Source organism: Lepisma saccharinum, chromosome 11 (assembly GCF_977018435.1).
Source record: "Lepisma saccharinum chromosome 11, izLepSacc3.1, whole genome shotgun sequence".
NCBI classification, from domain to species: domain Eukaryota; kingdom Metazoa; phylum Arthropoda; class Insecta; order Zygentoma; family Lepismatidae; genus Lepisma; species Lepisma saccharinum.
In genome coordinates, this window is record NC_139239.1 from 25488423 (window position 1) to 25500974 (window position 12552).

Below are 12552 nucleotides of genomic sequence, written 5' to 3' on the forward strand. Positions count from 1 at the left end.
CAATGTTTTCGAAGAACGCTATCCAGCTGCGTATATTTAATGTATGGCTACATCTGAGTTCTCTAAGAATGGTAAGCTTTCTGTTACTCCCAAGTGTTTGATTTTTTAATCAATAAAAGAAAAGTGTCTGATTGACCAATATAGTCTGGTTTTCCTTTTCATTCATTGGTATTAATTCACTACATTCTTCTGTCTATTAACATCCAACGGAACCCAACGCCACTATCAAGTTATATATACTAAATAACAACTATTTTTCCCTGAATTTCAGCTATTTTTTAAGCTAAATAAAACTATAACCTGCAAATGATGATGCATATTTGTATATTTTTTCGTGCCATTGGAGTCGAAATACTTGCTACGTCTACTCAGTAACAATTAATCAAAGAAAGACATTTTCAATACCATAGGTTTCCAACATGCAAGTAATCGACAATCTATTATATTATATTAACATTTAACAGTTTTAAACTTTCAGTATATTTCTTTATAGCCATTAACCAATGGAAATCAAGTAAAAGGTTGTAAATATTGCGTAACTGTGCTTTAAAAGGAAGTATGACATTACTATGGGCCATTACAACTTGTTTTATCACTAAAACTACATACCGGTATGACACAACCAGCTAGCGTCATATTTAATGTGCCAAAACTCGAGAACTTAACATTAGCTTTATCCACAACATGTCAGATTAATTTTGGTTTGGGAATGATAAGCGGGAAAATGTGGAAATGGTTACGTGTTTTTTTGTTAAACTTGTAACAATATCTAAAACAAACAATAAAAAACAAGGCATACGTAGAATGTACATTCTCTAATTGTTGTTTTATTTACATGTAACAGGTATTGTGTACAATCCTACAAGTCTTGATTTATTATCTTTAGAAAATGTTAACACATTTCGTGTTACACTTATATTCTAGTGTACTCGCGTCAAAATAACTAGAATACATATGGAGCAATTTTCCCTGTGACTTTACTTGAAAGCAGACTAAAATAACACTAAGTAAGTCAACGCATGAGAAACCGTAATCGTCCCAGACGTATAGCACGGTGACCGCAAATGGACGTCGACGTCCCAATTACGCTTGGCAAATATTCATTGTCAGCAGAAATTATTTTCAGTTCTTCTCCACCTCCACGCAACTTTCCTCCATTTCGGCTTTATTCCCCCACCCATTCCCAGCTCTCCCTTTTTTTAAAAAAAGTGAAAAAAAAAACTATTTCAATGTGACAAGGGAAATCCTCTTATGAGGAGAAGTCGTGGAGTTTACGTCACACCACAGACGTTCCTGGCACACGGAACGGAAAGAACATAGACGAGGAGGCAGCGGAGAAAATGTGGAATTCTGCGACTGGAAAAGACAAATTGGGTTACAAGTTTCGGATGGCTAAATTCTTGCCGCTTTTAGGATGGAAGTATCTTGGTTGGCCATCGCCTTCGTGTCTGCAATCTGTTAGATCCTTTAGAGAAAAAAAAATGCGTGGGACAAGATCTTTCGGTTAAACGAAGCTAGAACTAAGTTGTACGGTAAAGTTCTCTCGTGGCCAAAACGTCTGCGGATTTGATCCCGGTGCTAGCCGACGCTCCTAGACTTGAAGAATGCACCGCGAGCTGCGCAGTAACTTCTACGCATGCGCATGAAGGTCGTAAAGCGTTGAGTGGGAGGAGTCTGCTGTGCACCGTCGTGTAACAGCCTCGCACCAGAGCTGTACGTAAGACTCGACCAGCGTTGTCCTGAAAATTAGCTAGCTCAATCAGTGAGGATGCTATCTGGCCTGAGTCCCCACTCAAAATCATTTCCGTAAACATGCATTTTCCAATGCATCGCGCTTGTATATATGGTCAGAAGTAAAAATGTATTGAATAGGCAGGGGAAATTTTGTGTTTGTAAGGAATGGAATTCTTACTTAATGGAAAGCTGCTTGACAGGTCTTGGTTCTGAATGGGTTATTGCATCACCGAGATTTTTTCTTTTTTTTTTAATTCTAAACTTTATTCATTGGTTTGTTTCTTTTGTTTTCTCCAAAGAGTTCATTCATTGCATTCAAGGCACTTGCTACTTTAGTGGACTGAATTGAAGTAATTTATTTCTCCCTTAAAACGTTTCCCTGGTTTGTGTACGGGAAGATATTTCAGTGGTGCTGCTCTATCTAAATGACAATTTTGTCATGAGTGTTATTTTTGTGGACTAAATACAGTATGTGGACCATGAGAATAGTTCTTGGAAGTTGCTGAAGTATACTTTCTGATCGTCATAGTCAACTGGTCACCGTGCTTGAGAGCTATTTCTGGTTGCTCTTCGAGTGTATAACGCCGGCCTTCGTAGCGGAGTGGTTAGTACAGAGTGCTACGATGCCAGATGTCCCGGGTTCAAAGCCCGGCCTGTGCATGGGTGTTCTTTGTGAGTGTCCATCAATTTCATCATATCTTCAGTCATCCTTATCGTCGCGAATATCCAAGAGTGCCGGAAAAGCGACTTTAAATAAGAAAACCTAAAATAAAATTGGGTGAGGTGGCAATGTCAGTTACGAAGTGGAAGGTAAACTACTAACATCGGCTGTCCTGTCGCAACGTTGCCAAGCGTAATTCTGATTCAGTATGTTTATGTTTGCTCGCCGAAAGGGAATACTGTTCCTTTGAGAGCTTCGAGATTACAATCGCTCGAGGGAGGGCATTTTACGCTTATAGTACGTTTGGCAGCACGGGATTTCGATTCTAATTCGCTGTCTTGCGGGCAGCGTTCGGCACATCGGGACACGAAATTAAGATGCTAATCGAATACAATGGAACCTATCGCTTGATTGGTTGCTTTCCAGACTATAGTTGACATGGTGGCCAGTATGGTTCGGCGAAATGAACCGTGCCTATGTAGGTGTCACCTCTGGTCCACTCGTTTTCTCCGGCAGTGTACCTGCCTGCCACGGTTATCGTCTCGGTAACGGAAGCTCATATACAAGTCCAGAAAACCAGATATTACGCTGCGGTGTTCTCTATTTACAAAAAAATCACCTCCCCTCGTCTCCCTCCCTCGCACCACATTGCAGCAACAGCTTCGTGTATGAGGGCACGTCCTTTTAATTTTAAGGAACCTCCCGAGTCAATTTTGCAATTTTGACTGCAGGCTTTCGGCCACCGCAGTGCGCTTTTACAGTCCCGCTCCCTCCTTTCCCCCAACCTCTCTTTCGCAGTCACTCCACTCTCCTCCTCCGTTTCACTTTACCCGCTTTAACAGACCCCTCCCCCTTCTCTCTCTCTCTCTCTCTCTCACACCAAATCGGATTCCGAAGAGTCGGACACATGTGAACTGGGTGTTGTGGTGGTCTCCAGCAATCCTCTTTTCCCTCAACGGCATATAATTGGATTTCTCTTCTTCGCTCTATCGTTGGCGTTCATCGTTTCTTAACTCGCCGCTGGATTACAAGAAAGCTACAGAGATGTGCTTTTCTCCATGGACGCCGGAGATGATAGATCATGTTGCCAATATTGGAGAAGCATGTTGGCTCGAGAGAGAAAAAGATTGGCGTTGATTTCGGCACCCGGGGATTTCATGCAGTTCCTATCTTTTCCTTCTCTAATTCTCCCATTTTTCTTCTCTCTGAAGATTGTTATTCAATGTTTTCAACTCGACTTCCTTGTCGAGGTAGAACTCTTATTCTTCCCTTTTTTACATATTTAATTTACAGTTTCTCTCTCTCCCCAGTTCTCTTCGTCTTTTCTTATTTAGTTTCGCTCTCGCAATATTTTGTCGATTTATTCATCTCCTTTTTTTTTGGTTTACTCACGTTTTCCTTAACTCTTACTTTTTTTCCATCATTTTGTTCCCTACAGCTCTCTCTCTCGCATTCTACATTCTTTTCTTCGCAGTCAGCATCTGAGTGACGTTTTCCCATGCTTTTTCTTACCCACTTCTTGGATGTTGCCTTTGACGAAGACCACGGATTTAAATCAACCAACCAACTCTTCAGCTCCTGATTTATTTTTCCTTTCTTTCTTTTCAGTTTTCATTTATCATTTTTTAGTTAATTCCCATTGCTGGTATTTTTCGTTCTGTTCGTTACTGTTCTTCTAGCATTATTCTTGTCGGTTTTGATTTGCTTCCATTTAATTTTATCTCATCTTTTCCATTTTTCTGCTCTAATTTTAAATTGTCTGTTTTCCTCACTTTGTTCTTTCATTGTTTCTTACTTTTCGCACAATGTCATTTTCTGTTTGCATCTACAACCAAAACATTATGTTCCTCTTTCAGTAGTCATTTTGGGTGGGTAGCGGAATGATACGACCAGGGCTTGAAGCGAAGCGACAATAGATAATCAGTACAATCAACAATTCTTACAGTACTGCATTTTATACTTCTTCCTGTTGTTTTACACATGGGTATAGGGAACCTGGGGTGTGTGTTGCAATAGACTGCTAAACAACAGAGTGAAAAATATGGTGAATCCAAAGATGATTTCCTAATGGTGTCAGCACCGGGTATGCAGGAGTTCCATGTTCGAATTCTGATCGAAACATTGTTACATTCAATTTCTGAAATCCAATTGGAATTTCTTCGATAAGCTTACTATCCTAAGTATTCCCCTTTCCTACAGCAGAGCAGTGAAGCATTCGAAATTGACGACAGTAAGTTTCATAAATTCAAAAGTATTCTTGTATAAATCAACTACATGCCACTGCTTACAAGAGAATCTGGGGGGGGAGAGGGTCCTACGTGAATCATCCGTTATTTTTTTAAAAAATCAAACGATGCTTCTCTCTTTTCCTTCCTAATGCTCTCCTGCCAACCCCCATCCACCCATATACCACAGTACATTTGGAATCACGAGATTAGCTTTCATTATACATAAAATATTAAATGACACATCACCGTTCACAGCAGTCCAGAACGAAATAATTAATTTAATTTTTAACCTGTCACGTTCGCCTTGAAACCACCAGTTCCCGATACGATAAAATTTCAATGAGAATATCCTTTAGATTCGTACCGGGGATTTGAAAATTAATAGAGTCATTCCATGCCAAATCAACACAGATATGTGCAATTTTTAACCTGACCATCTCCGATTTTCATGAAATTTGGGGAGTTGAAACTATGCATGGAACTTAGTAACTATGAAAATTTTTAGTCTCGTGCGTCTTGTAATTATTAAATTATTCAAGGTCAAAGTTTGCATAAATTGCCCTTTTTGAGCCCGCTTAGCTATACTAAATGTGCTGTAACTCCGCCACTATTTTGCCTAGGAAGCTCAAATAAAGCTTATTGTACAGGGAATTGAACAAGCTTTCCAGTGATATATAACAAGCCTACCTTTGGATAAAAATATAATTTTGTCACGTGACCTTGACTTTTGACCTTGAATATCTCAAAACATGTCATCACCAAAAATAGTGAAAAAAATATATTTGGTCCCTCATACCATACTCTAAAACATACCAAAAAATCATTCTGGGACTGCAATGGGATCAGAAGATACAAAATAATATGTGTAACTATGTGACTGATAAAAGCCCCATTACATGAACTATGAAGAGTCAAATGTCCCTTAACACCTCCTACAAAATGTGAAGGAGTTATCCTGGGTATAATTGGTCATAAAAGAAATAAGTTAGGCCCAGGGAGATCCCTAGCCGTGTGTGTCAAGCGCAGGTCCGGCATATTGTTGACCGCCATATTGAATTCAACGCAAAAATTTCAAAGGAAAGGGGGTGATGTGATATATCAAATGAGGCTAGAATTTCACAAGAAATGAAGTGACGAAGGTTTATCCAACATATATTTAACCAGCAAAAATTTATTACTGCATGCCTGGAACCATTTTCTCCTTTTCGAGGTGTTAAAAACAAAGCATTGGAATGCTCCTAACATGTTAGGAACTCATCGAGATCACGCTGACATCTTGGGAGAGAAAGAAGTATACGCACCATTGCGTATGATTTTAATCAGCTACATTCACCAAATAGTTGAATAGTGGATAATATTGGGAAAAGTATCTCAAACAATTACGTGACACTTCCTTTGGAATGAAAAATTCTTCAGTGACGAGGCTAATTTTTATGTTCACGGTGAAGTTAATAAAAATAATATGCAATACCTGTGATTTGCTCAGTCGAATGGTTGTTGCTGGTAAGCTAATTATGTGGTATAATGTATGGCGAAAGGAAATGGTTGGTCCATATTCAACAACGGAACCTTAAATGGTGAGGGCTTCTTGGATCTGTTAAGTGAACAGGTTTTTTCACCCTTGCTTACGGGATATGGCACTTTTCGAGAGTTTTGAAACAGGACAGAGTGTGACCACACTATGTGGACATTTTTGCAATTTCTTCATGGTAATTTTCTATGTAGATTTATGGGCACACGGGGATCTATTAAAAGGCCTGCACATTCCCCAGATCTAACATCTTAGGAGGACTTTTACCTTCAGAAACATTTGAAGAGAATGGTGCATGCACTAAAAGTCCCTGATATTGACCATCTGAGAGAAGGCATTGTTGCTGCTTGCGATGTTGTTGCACATGCTACATTGCCAAATGTTCTATGCGAGTGTGAGAGTCGTCAACGAGTGTGCTCACAGGAACATTGACAACATTATAATGTGCATATATCGTAAGTGAAAGATATGTGTATAACTTTTTGCTGGCGTAAGATACGTTGGAAAATCCTTCGTCACTTCATTTCTCGTGAAATTCTAGCCTCATTTGATATATCACATCACCCCCTTATTATGTCTCTGTGCAGCTCAACTTACAAACCAGCTCTCATCAGAAACAAGTGTGCGCGAAAGCTCAGTGCTCTGTTGCGGTTACGAAAAATTGAAAGATCACTAGTCGTATGTTGCAAACGTGCCCCGCGTCCATAAACACCGCGACGTCTTCCGTTCGTCGCTGTTCTTTTCTTCCCAGCTTTTACGTCGTTCTCCATCCACCGTAGGGGAGAGGAGAGCTCCCCAGATGACCTGTAGTAGATATTGAATTTTTTATGAGTTTGGAATGCAGGATACTTTAGAATACTGTTTTCTTTCTCTCTTCCCTCTCCGCAGGTGCCGGAACATCTGTGCAGGGGGCACAAGCCGCGCTACCAGGAGCCATGCAATACCATGGACTGTCCCAGATGGTACCCGGGAGATTGGTCTGGGGTAAGTAGTTGTTTATGTTCTCTGGATGTGGCTTCTTGAATCCCGATGCCCTTAGGAAGACACTGGTGTCCTTCTTAAATCTTGAAGCCATGCAGATTAAAAGTATGTTGGTTTTTGTGAACGCATAAGTCCCTCTTGGCTCTTATGCACATTTATTCACTTAAAGTTTCAGACGCGACCATTTTATACTCAAGCTTTAGAAAGTGTATCATCAGCATAGTTTGGTATATTGATTTCGATTATTGTACTTCGCTTTTCTGCTATTCTTGGCTAATTGCGAAGATGAGGATGACTGGCAATAAGATGAAATGGATGCAGGAACAGTCACAAACATATAAGGGCGACACAACACGACCCCCAGGGAGGATTATACTGGCTGAGAGTCCCGACGCCAGACCTTCACTAGTCTAGTAGTCCAGGGTGTACCACTGGACATTTTGGTGTCTTTGTAGATGGTCATTCCTTACACCCCTAACATCATCATAGCAACAACAACCTAACCACTACATTTCAAAATATATATCATCTCTCCTCTCATCTCCAAATCTCTTTTATTCGCTTTGGCCATTGGGGATCGTTTCTGCAAAGAACACGTGGATTACTGCTGATGTGGTATGTTAACCATTACTCAACCAGAATTATTTTTTGGAGGTAGCCATATTTTCTTCAACTCTACCCTGGATTGTTCTCTCCGGTCAGGATCGTGAACGCTACTTTCATTGTCCTTTCTTCCTATTTCATTCTTTATTGGTGTTCTTCCACTGTATTGTATGGGATTCATCCTATGTGTTTCTCTCTTCAATATGTGTTTCTTGTATTCATTTATCCTCTACTCCAGAGGATGCCTGGAATCTCCTATTGGATTTAAGGGGTGACCTTTTAGGAAGGCACCCAAAGTGTCTTCTTCTTTCCCACTCTGGAAATTGTTCTCGAAGCCAACGAGAATCTTTTCTCTGAACCCTAAGACAGTCTAATCCTTTGTCAGATTCGTGTTGGTGATCATATCTTCATCAATCTCGTCTACTCAGAATGCATTCTCATCGTCGCGATTAGCCAAAAGTTAAAAAAGAAGCGACGTAAAATTAACTAATACAAACATACTTACATTTTCCAATGTAAGCTTTATGTACCACATTCACATTGTATGTTACATATATCTAAGTAGCATCCCGGTATAGCGTTCAAGTTACTATGAAGACTCTTTCTCAAGAAATAAATTGTTGCGATCAACCGAAAGAGTTACAAAAGCGACATGTTGATAAAAAAGCATCGAGAAAGTCAAATGTGAAACCTTCATTTGTTTTTGTTTTTTACATAGTATGTTGCATCTACAGTTGCATAAGTTTGCTGCATATAAGGATTGTTGATCTTTCAATCTGTGTTATCATCTGTATACCTCAAGGTGAGTTCTTTCGGATCCTATTGCTTTCAAACGTGCAAGTGTAATGACTAGAGAACAGAACTTTATGTGCTAAAAATCTCAGAAATATTTTTTTTATGTGTCATAAATCTTGAAAATATGTGATAAAAACAGGAAAATATGTGACAAAAATAAAAAACATTTGGTAACAAGAACAAAATATTACATGCATTTTAAACAGCTGAAATCAGTTTCTAAATGCTTACCTCTTAGTGAGCTATTTTTTGGAAGAATTGCAGTGGATCACCATAGTTTTTCCAAATTCTCCATTGTAAATCTGTGACGATTATCTCTAAAAAGCATCTTATATTGTGATAAAGATAGCTCCACGTCGCAAGAAACAATTCTTGCATATTTGAAGCACGAATGCCACTAACGCTGAAGTTTTCCAAAGCTTCACCTTCCTCTACTTCACCTTCCAAAACACGTGCAATTTGACACAAAGTTTGAAAACCTTGGTTTTTCCCAAAAATGTCTGTACATTTAAACATTAGCACTTGTGCGTTAGATCCAGTGGGGGTAATATTTTCACCCAATAGGATCGTAGGCGAGGTGCCAGAAGTCTGCCAGCGAGCGTGTTCAAAGACAAAACAAACCTAACACACTCGATATGAAAGAGGTGCGGAGAATAAACATTTTTCTTTCGTGGATTTCGAGGTAGCTGAAGTCAATGAGCGATTTTATGTATTTAAAATGAAAATTTGCAAAATATGTATTTACATACGGAAAACTGGAAAATATGTGTTTTTATGTAAAATAAAATTTGCTGTGTTGACATATAAAGCTATGATCAGAATTTTGGCAAAAACGAGGGTCTCTATCTTATCGCAAAAAAACACATTTATTTACCTAAAGTGCTGTTCCCTAGTAATACCCATGCATAGGAGAATTGAAAAAAACCACTACCTTTCACTGGTGCAAGTGTGTGGAGAAGGCGCCATCTTTAAAATTGCACTTGATCAGTGTTGCACCCTTGAGGCCATTTTGTAAATAGCAATTGATACCTCATGAAAATTTAACATGTTTGTAGTCTGTCCTATAATTTTTGTGAGTCTTTATGGTTAATCTTTGACTACCTATTAGTGGCATATATAACCTGCACGTCTTAGAATAATGCTTATCATTATCTGAAATTCTGGGTGTATCCCCACTAGACCGTACTTTTCGTGCCTGTCTTCAACAAAGTGACAATGGATCCTCTCTCTCTGGTTGAAATCTGCACAGCAAATGTTGAAGAGAGTGGATTGGATGTATAAAGCGAAGTTCTCCATCAGATATAAAGATCTTTAATGGGCGTCGTAAATTTTCTGCGAGCTTCCAGTTTTAAGGCACCGTAGTACGCGAACAGCATATTTACTGCAGGTTCCTCCAAAGACCTTAGGAAAACCTTGAGCCGTGTATTGTAAACTTGGGATTATTTTGACGTTATTTTTTCTCTTGACACTATATTTTAATGGTTTCTCTCACGAAATTATCTCTCTTAAAATTAATTGCTATCTTCTCCTTTTTTTTTTAGCACAAACCAGTATTTTCTTTGTTCGTATCTATCTTTTCCCTGGTGGCTCAATATGGTGCATTGTCTCTGTTGACCTAGTTACTGGGTAACCTCGTCCACCACCTGCCATGATCGATCGTTCATTGGGGATTGATTAGTGGATTGTGTTGGATACGGTGAAGTACAGGGTGTCTCGTTGAAAACTCTCCCAATTTTGCTTTGTTACTATACTGCTAAGCTAATTTGCCTGTTTGATTTTATTTGATTTTTGTTATTTAGCGTTGCATTTCTGCTACTTTTGGTTAACCGCGACGATGAGGATGAGTGATATGGTGAAAGAACGCTCGCAAGGAACACCCACGTCTAGACCGGGATTCGAACCCGGGACTCCTTCCCTTTGCTGACCGATCCGCCACGGAGGTCAGCAATTCTTCCGTTGCAAGAGTAACTCGCCACATTTAGGACTTCAATGAGCTAACTCAAATATATTCTTGCGCACACTCTGTTCTTTAATGCTCTAATGGGGTCAGAAGTGACGAGGATATGTGATTATCTTATTGTCATTTTAATGAATTCGTCATTCATCCTCCATGTAGCCACGTTGGTGTCAAAACGCATTCAGTAACCGACTCACTGAAGGTTTCTGGTTTGGATACTGCCTGGATATTGTGGATTTCTTTGTAAGTGCAATTTCATCTAGTCATCATTCAACTTCATCGTTACGAGTAGCCAAAAGAGACAGAAAAGAGGCAAAAAATTTAAAAAAAATTAAGTAGAATACCTAAGACACTAGAACTAAAAAAGTAAGGATGTGTTCCACAATTTGTTTTGTTGCCCTGTATTTATTTTTTTATTATACCGGGTGGTCCAAAAGTCCCGGAACGGTCACATATCGTGAGAAATACACATCGAATCGGAAAACGAAAAAATACGTGTTTAATAGCTAAGTGAAAGGAAGCTATTCAATGATATCACACTTGATTCCCCACCCCCGCGACCCCAGGGGGCGGGGCGGGAGTCAACTGTGAAGTTTTAAATGGAAACTCCCGTTTTGTATTGTAGAATCGGAAAGAGGACTTCATTCCGAGTCCAACGAGCTATCAACCATCCTCCTAGCTCAATTAGGAACGAAGATATGGCGATTTTAAATTTTCGCACGTGGAAGGGGGGGCTACCATATACTCTATTGAAAGGTCTTGACGTGCAGATTCCGAATCTACAATCGTTTCACTCTAGCTCAATTAGGGGCAGAGCGTCCCTTTGAACAAAATTTAAAATCGCCATATCTCCGTTCCTAATGGAGCTATGAGAGTGGTTGATAGCTCGTTGGACTCGGGATGAAGTCCTCTTTCCGATTCTACAATACAAAATGGGGGTTTCCATTTAAAATTTCACAGTTGCCCATGGGACGGGGGTAGGGAATCAAATGTGATATCATTGAATAGCTTTCTTTCACTTATTAAACACGTATCTTTTTCTTTTCCGATTCGATGTGTATTTCTCACTATATGTGACCGTTCCGGGACTTTTGGACCACCCGGTATGTTGCTTTAATATAATACGACTATCTGATTACCCGGCGTTGCCCGGGTATTTATTTATCCCAACGTTCTATTAGACAGGAAAATAATGAATTCTAACTATAGTGTAAAATGTAAGTAATTTTATTTCATCCTGAATGTCACCAATTGGCTTAGCGACTCCGAAAACTATGGATTCGACACTAATGTTGGTCATTTTTTACCCCCTCTCACCACCATGCCGATACGTGATGAACTTGGAGTTGAACGGCATTGGGAGTGTCACTATCCATCTTAGCAACCCGGAAAACTATGGATTCCACACTAATATCGGTCGTTTTCGCAACAAAAACTCATATCAGCCTGAACGTTACACATCCCGAGAAACACCATCGTTGTGCGGGATGCATAGAGTCACGGTTGATTTGTGCTGAATTTAATATCGGTCGTTTTCGATTATTTTTACATGTCACCCCTTCCCATCCCACCCCTAAGCGTGCCAGGGGTGTCTTACCCTCACAGTATTTATTTCCACATTGTAAGTGTTATGTGTGCCAAGTTTGGTTGATATTGCTCCAGGCGTTCGAAAGTTATGCCGGAACAAACAAACAAACACGCACACACACACATACATACATTTTTATATATAGATAGAAGATAGATATAATGTGTATTGAAGCATACAGGCACTGTTGCAGATTTACGAAGTTCTGGCGTCTAGACCACGGCCAGTATATTCCTCTTTGGGACTTGTGTCATCCATATGTGTTTATTGTCCCTACCTTTCATCCTCATCTTTGCGATTATCCAAAAGTGTCAGAAAAACGTAGTAAAGTAAATCAATCAATGAAATATACAGGGTGGTGTAGCTAATTTTTGTGATGCTTGAAGGGTAGTTACTGGAAGTTCCCACCCACTGTTTTTTTTTTTTCAGAAACCACAGTGGAAATATATAATATATTACACTGCTGTTCTGTTA

The 12552-nt window shown here is 39.5% G+C and overlaps 1 protein-coding gene across 3 annotated transcripts in view; it reads left to right on the forward strand.

The window, feature by feature from the left end:
- The window catches only part of nolo (ADAMTS-like no long nerve cord), a 752674-nt gene that overhangs the window by 635369 nt on the left and 104753 nt on the right, over window positions 1–12552 (forward strand). For all 3 annotated transcript variants that reach the window (XM_083130826.1, XM_083130827.1, XM_083130828.1), the window contains exon 9: window positions 7043–7138. In XM_083130826.1, coding sequence (XP_082986952.1) covers window positions 7043–7138 — 96 coding nt within the window. The remainder of the gene's footprint in view (window positions 1–7042; window positions 7139–12552) is intronic.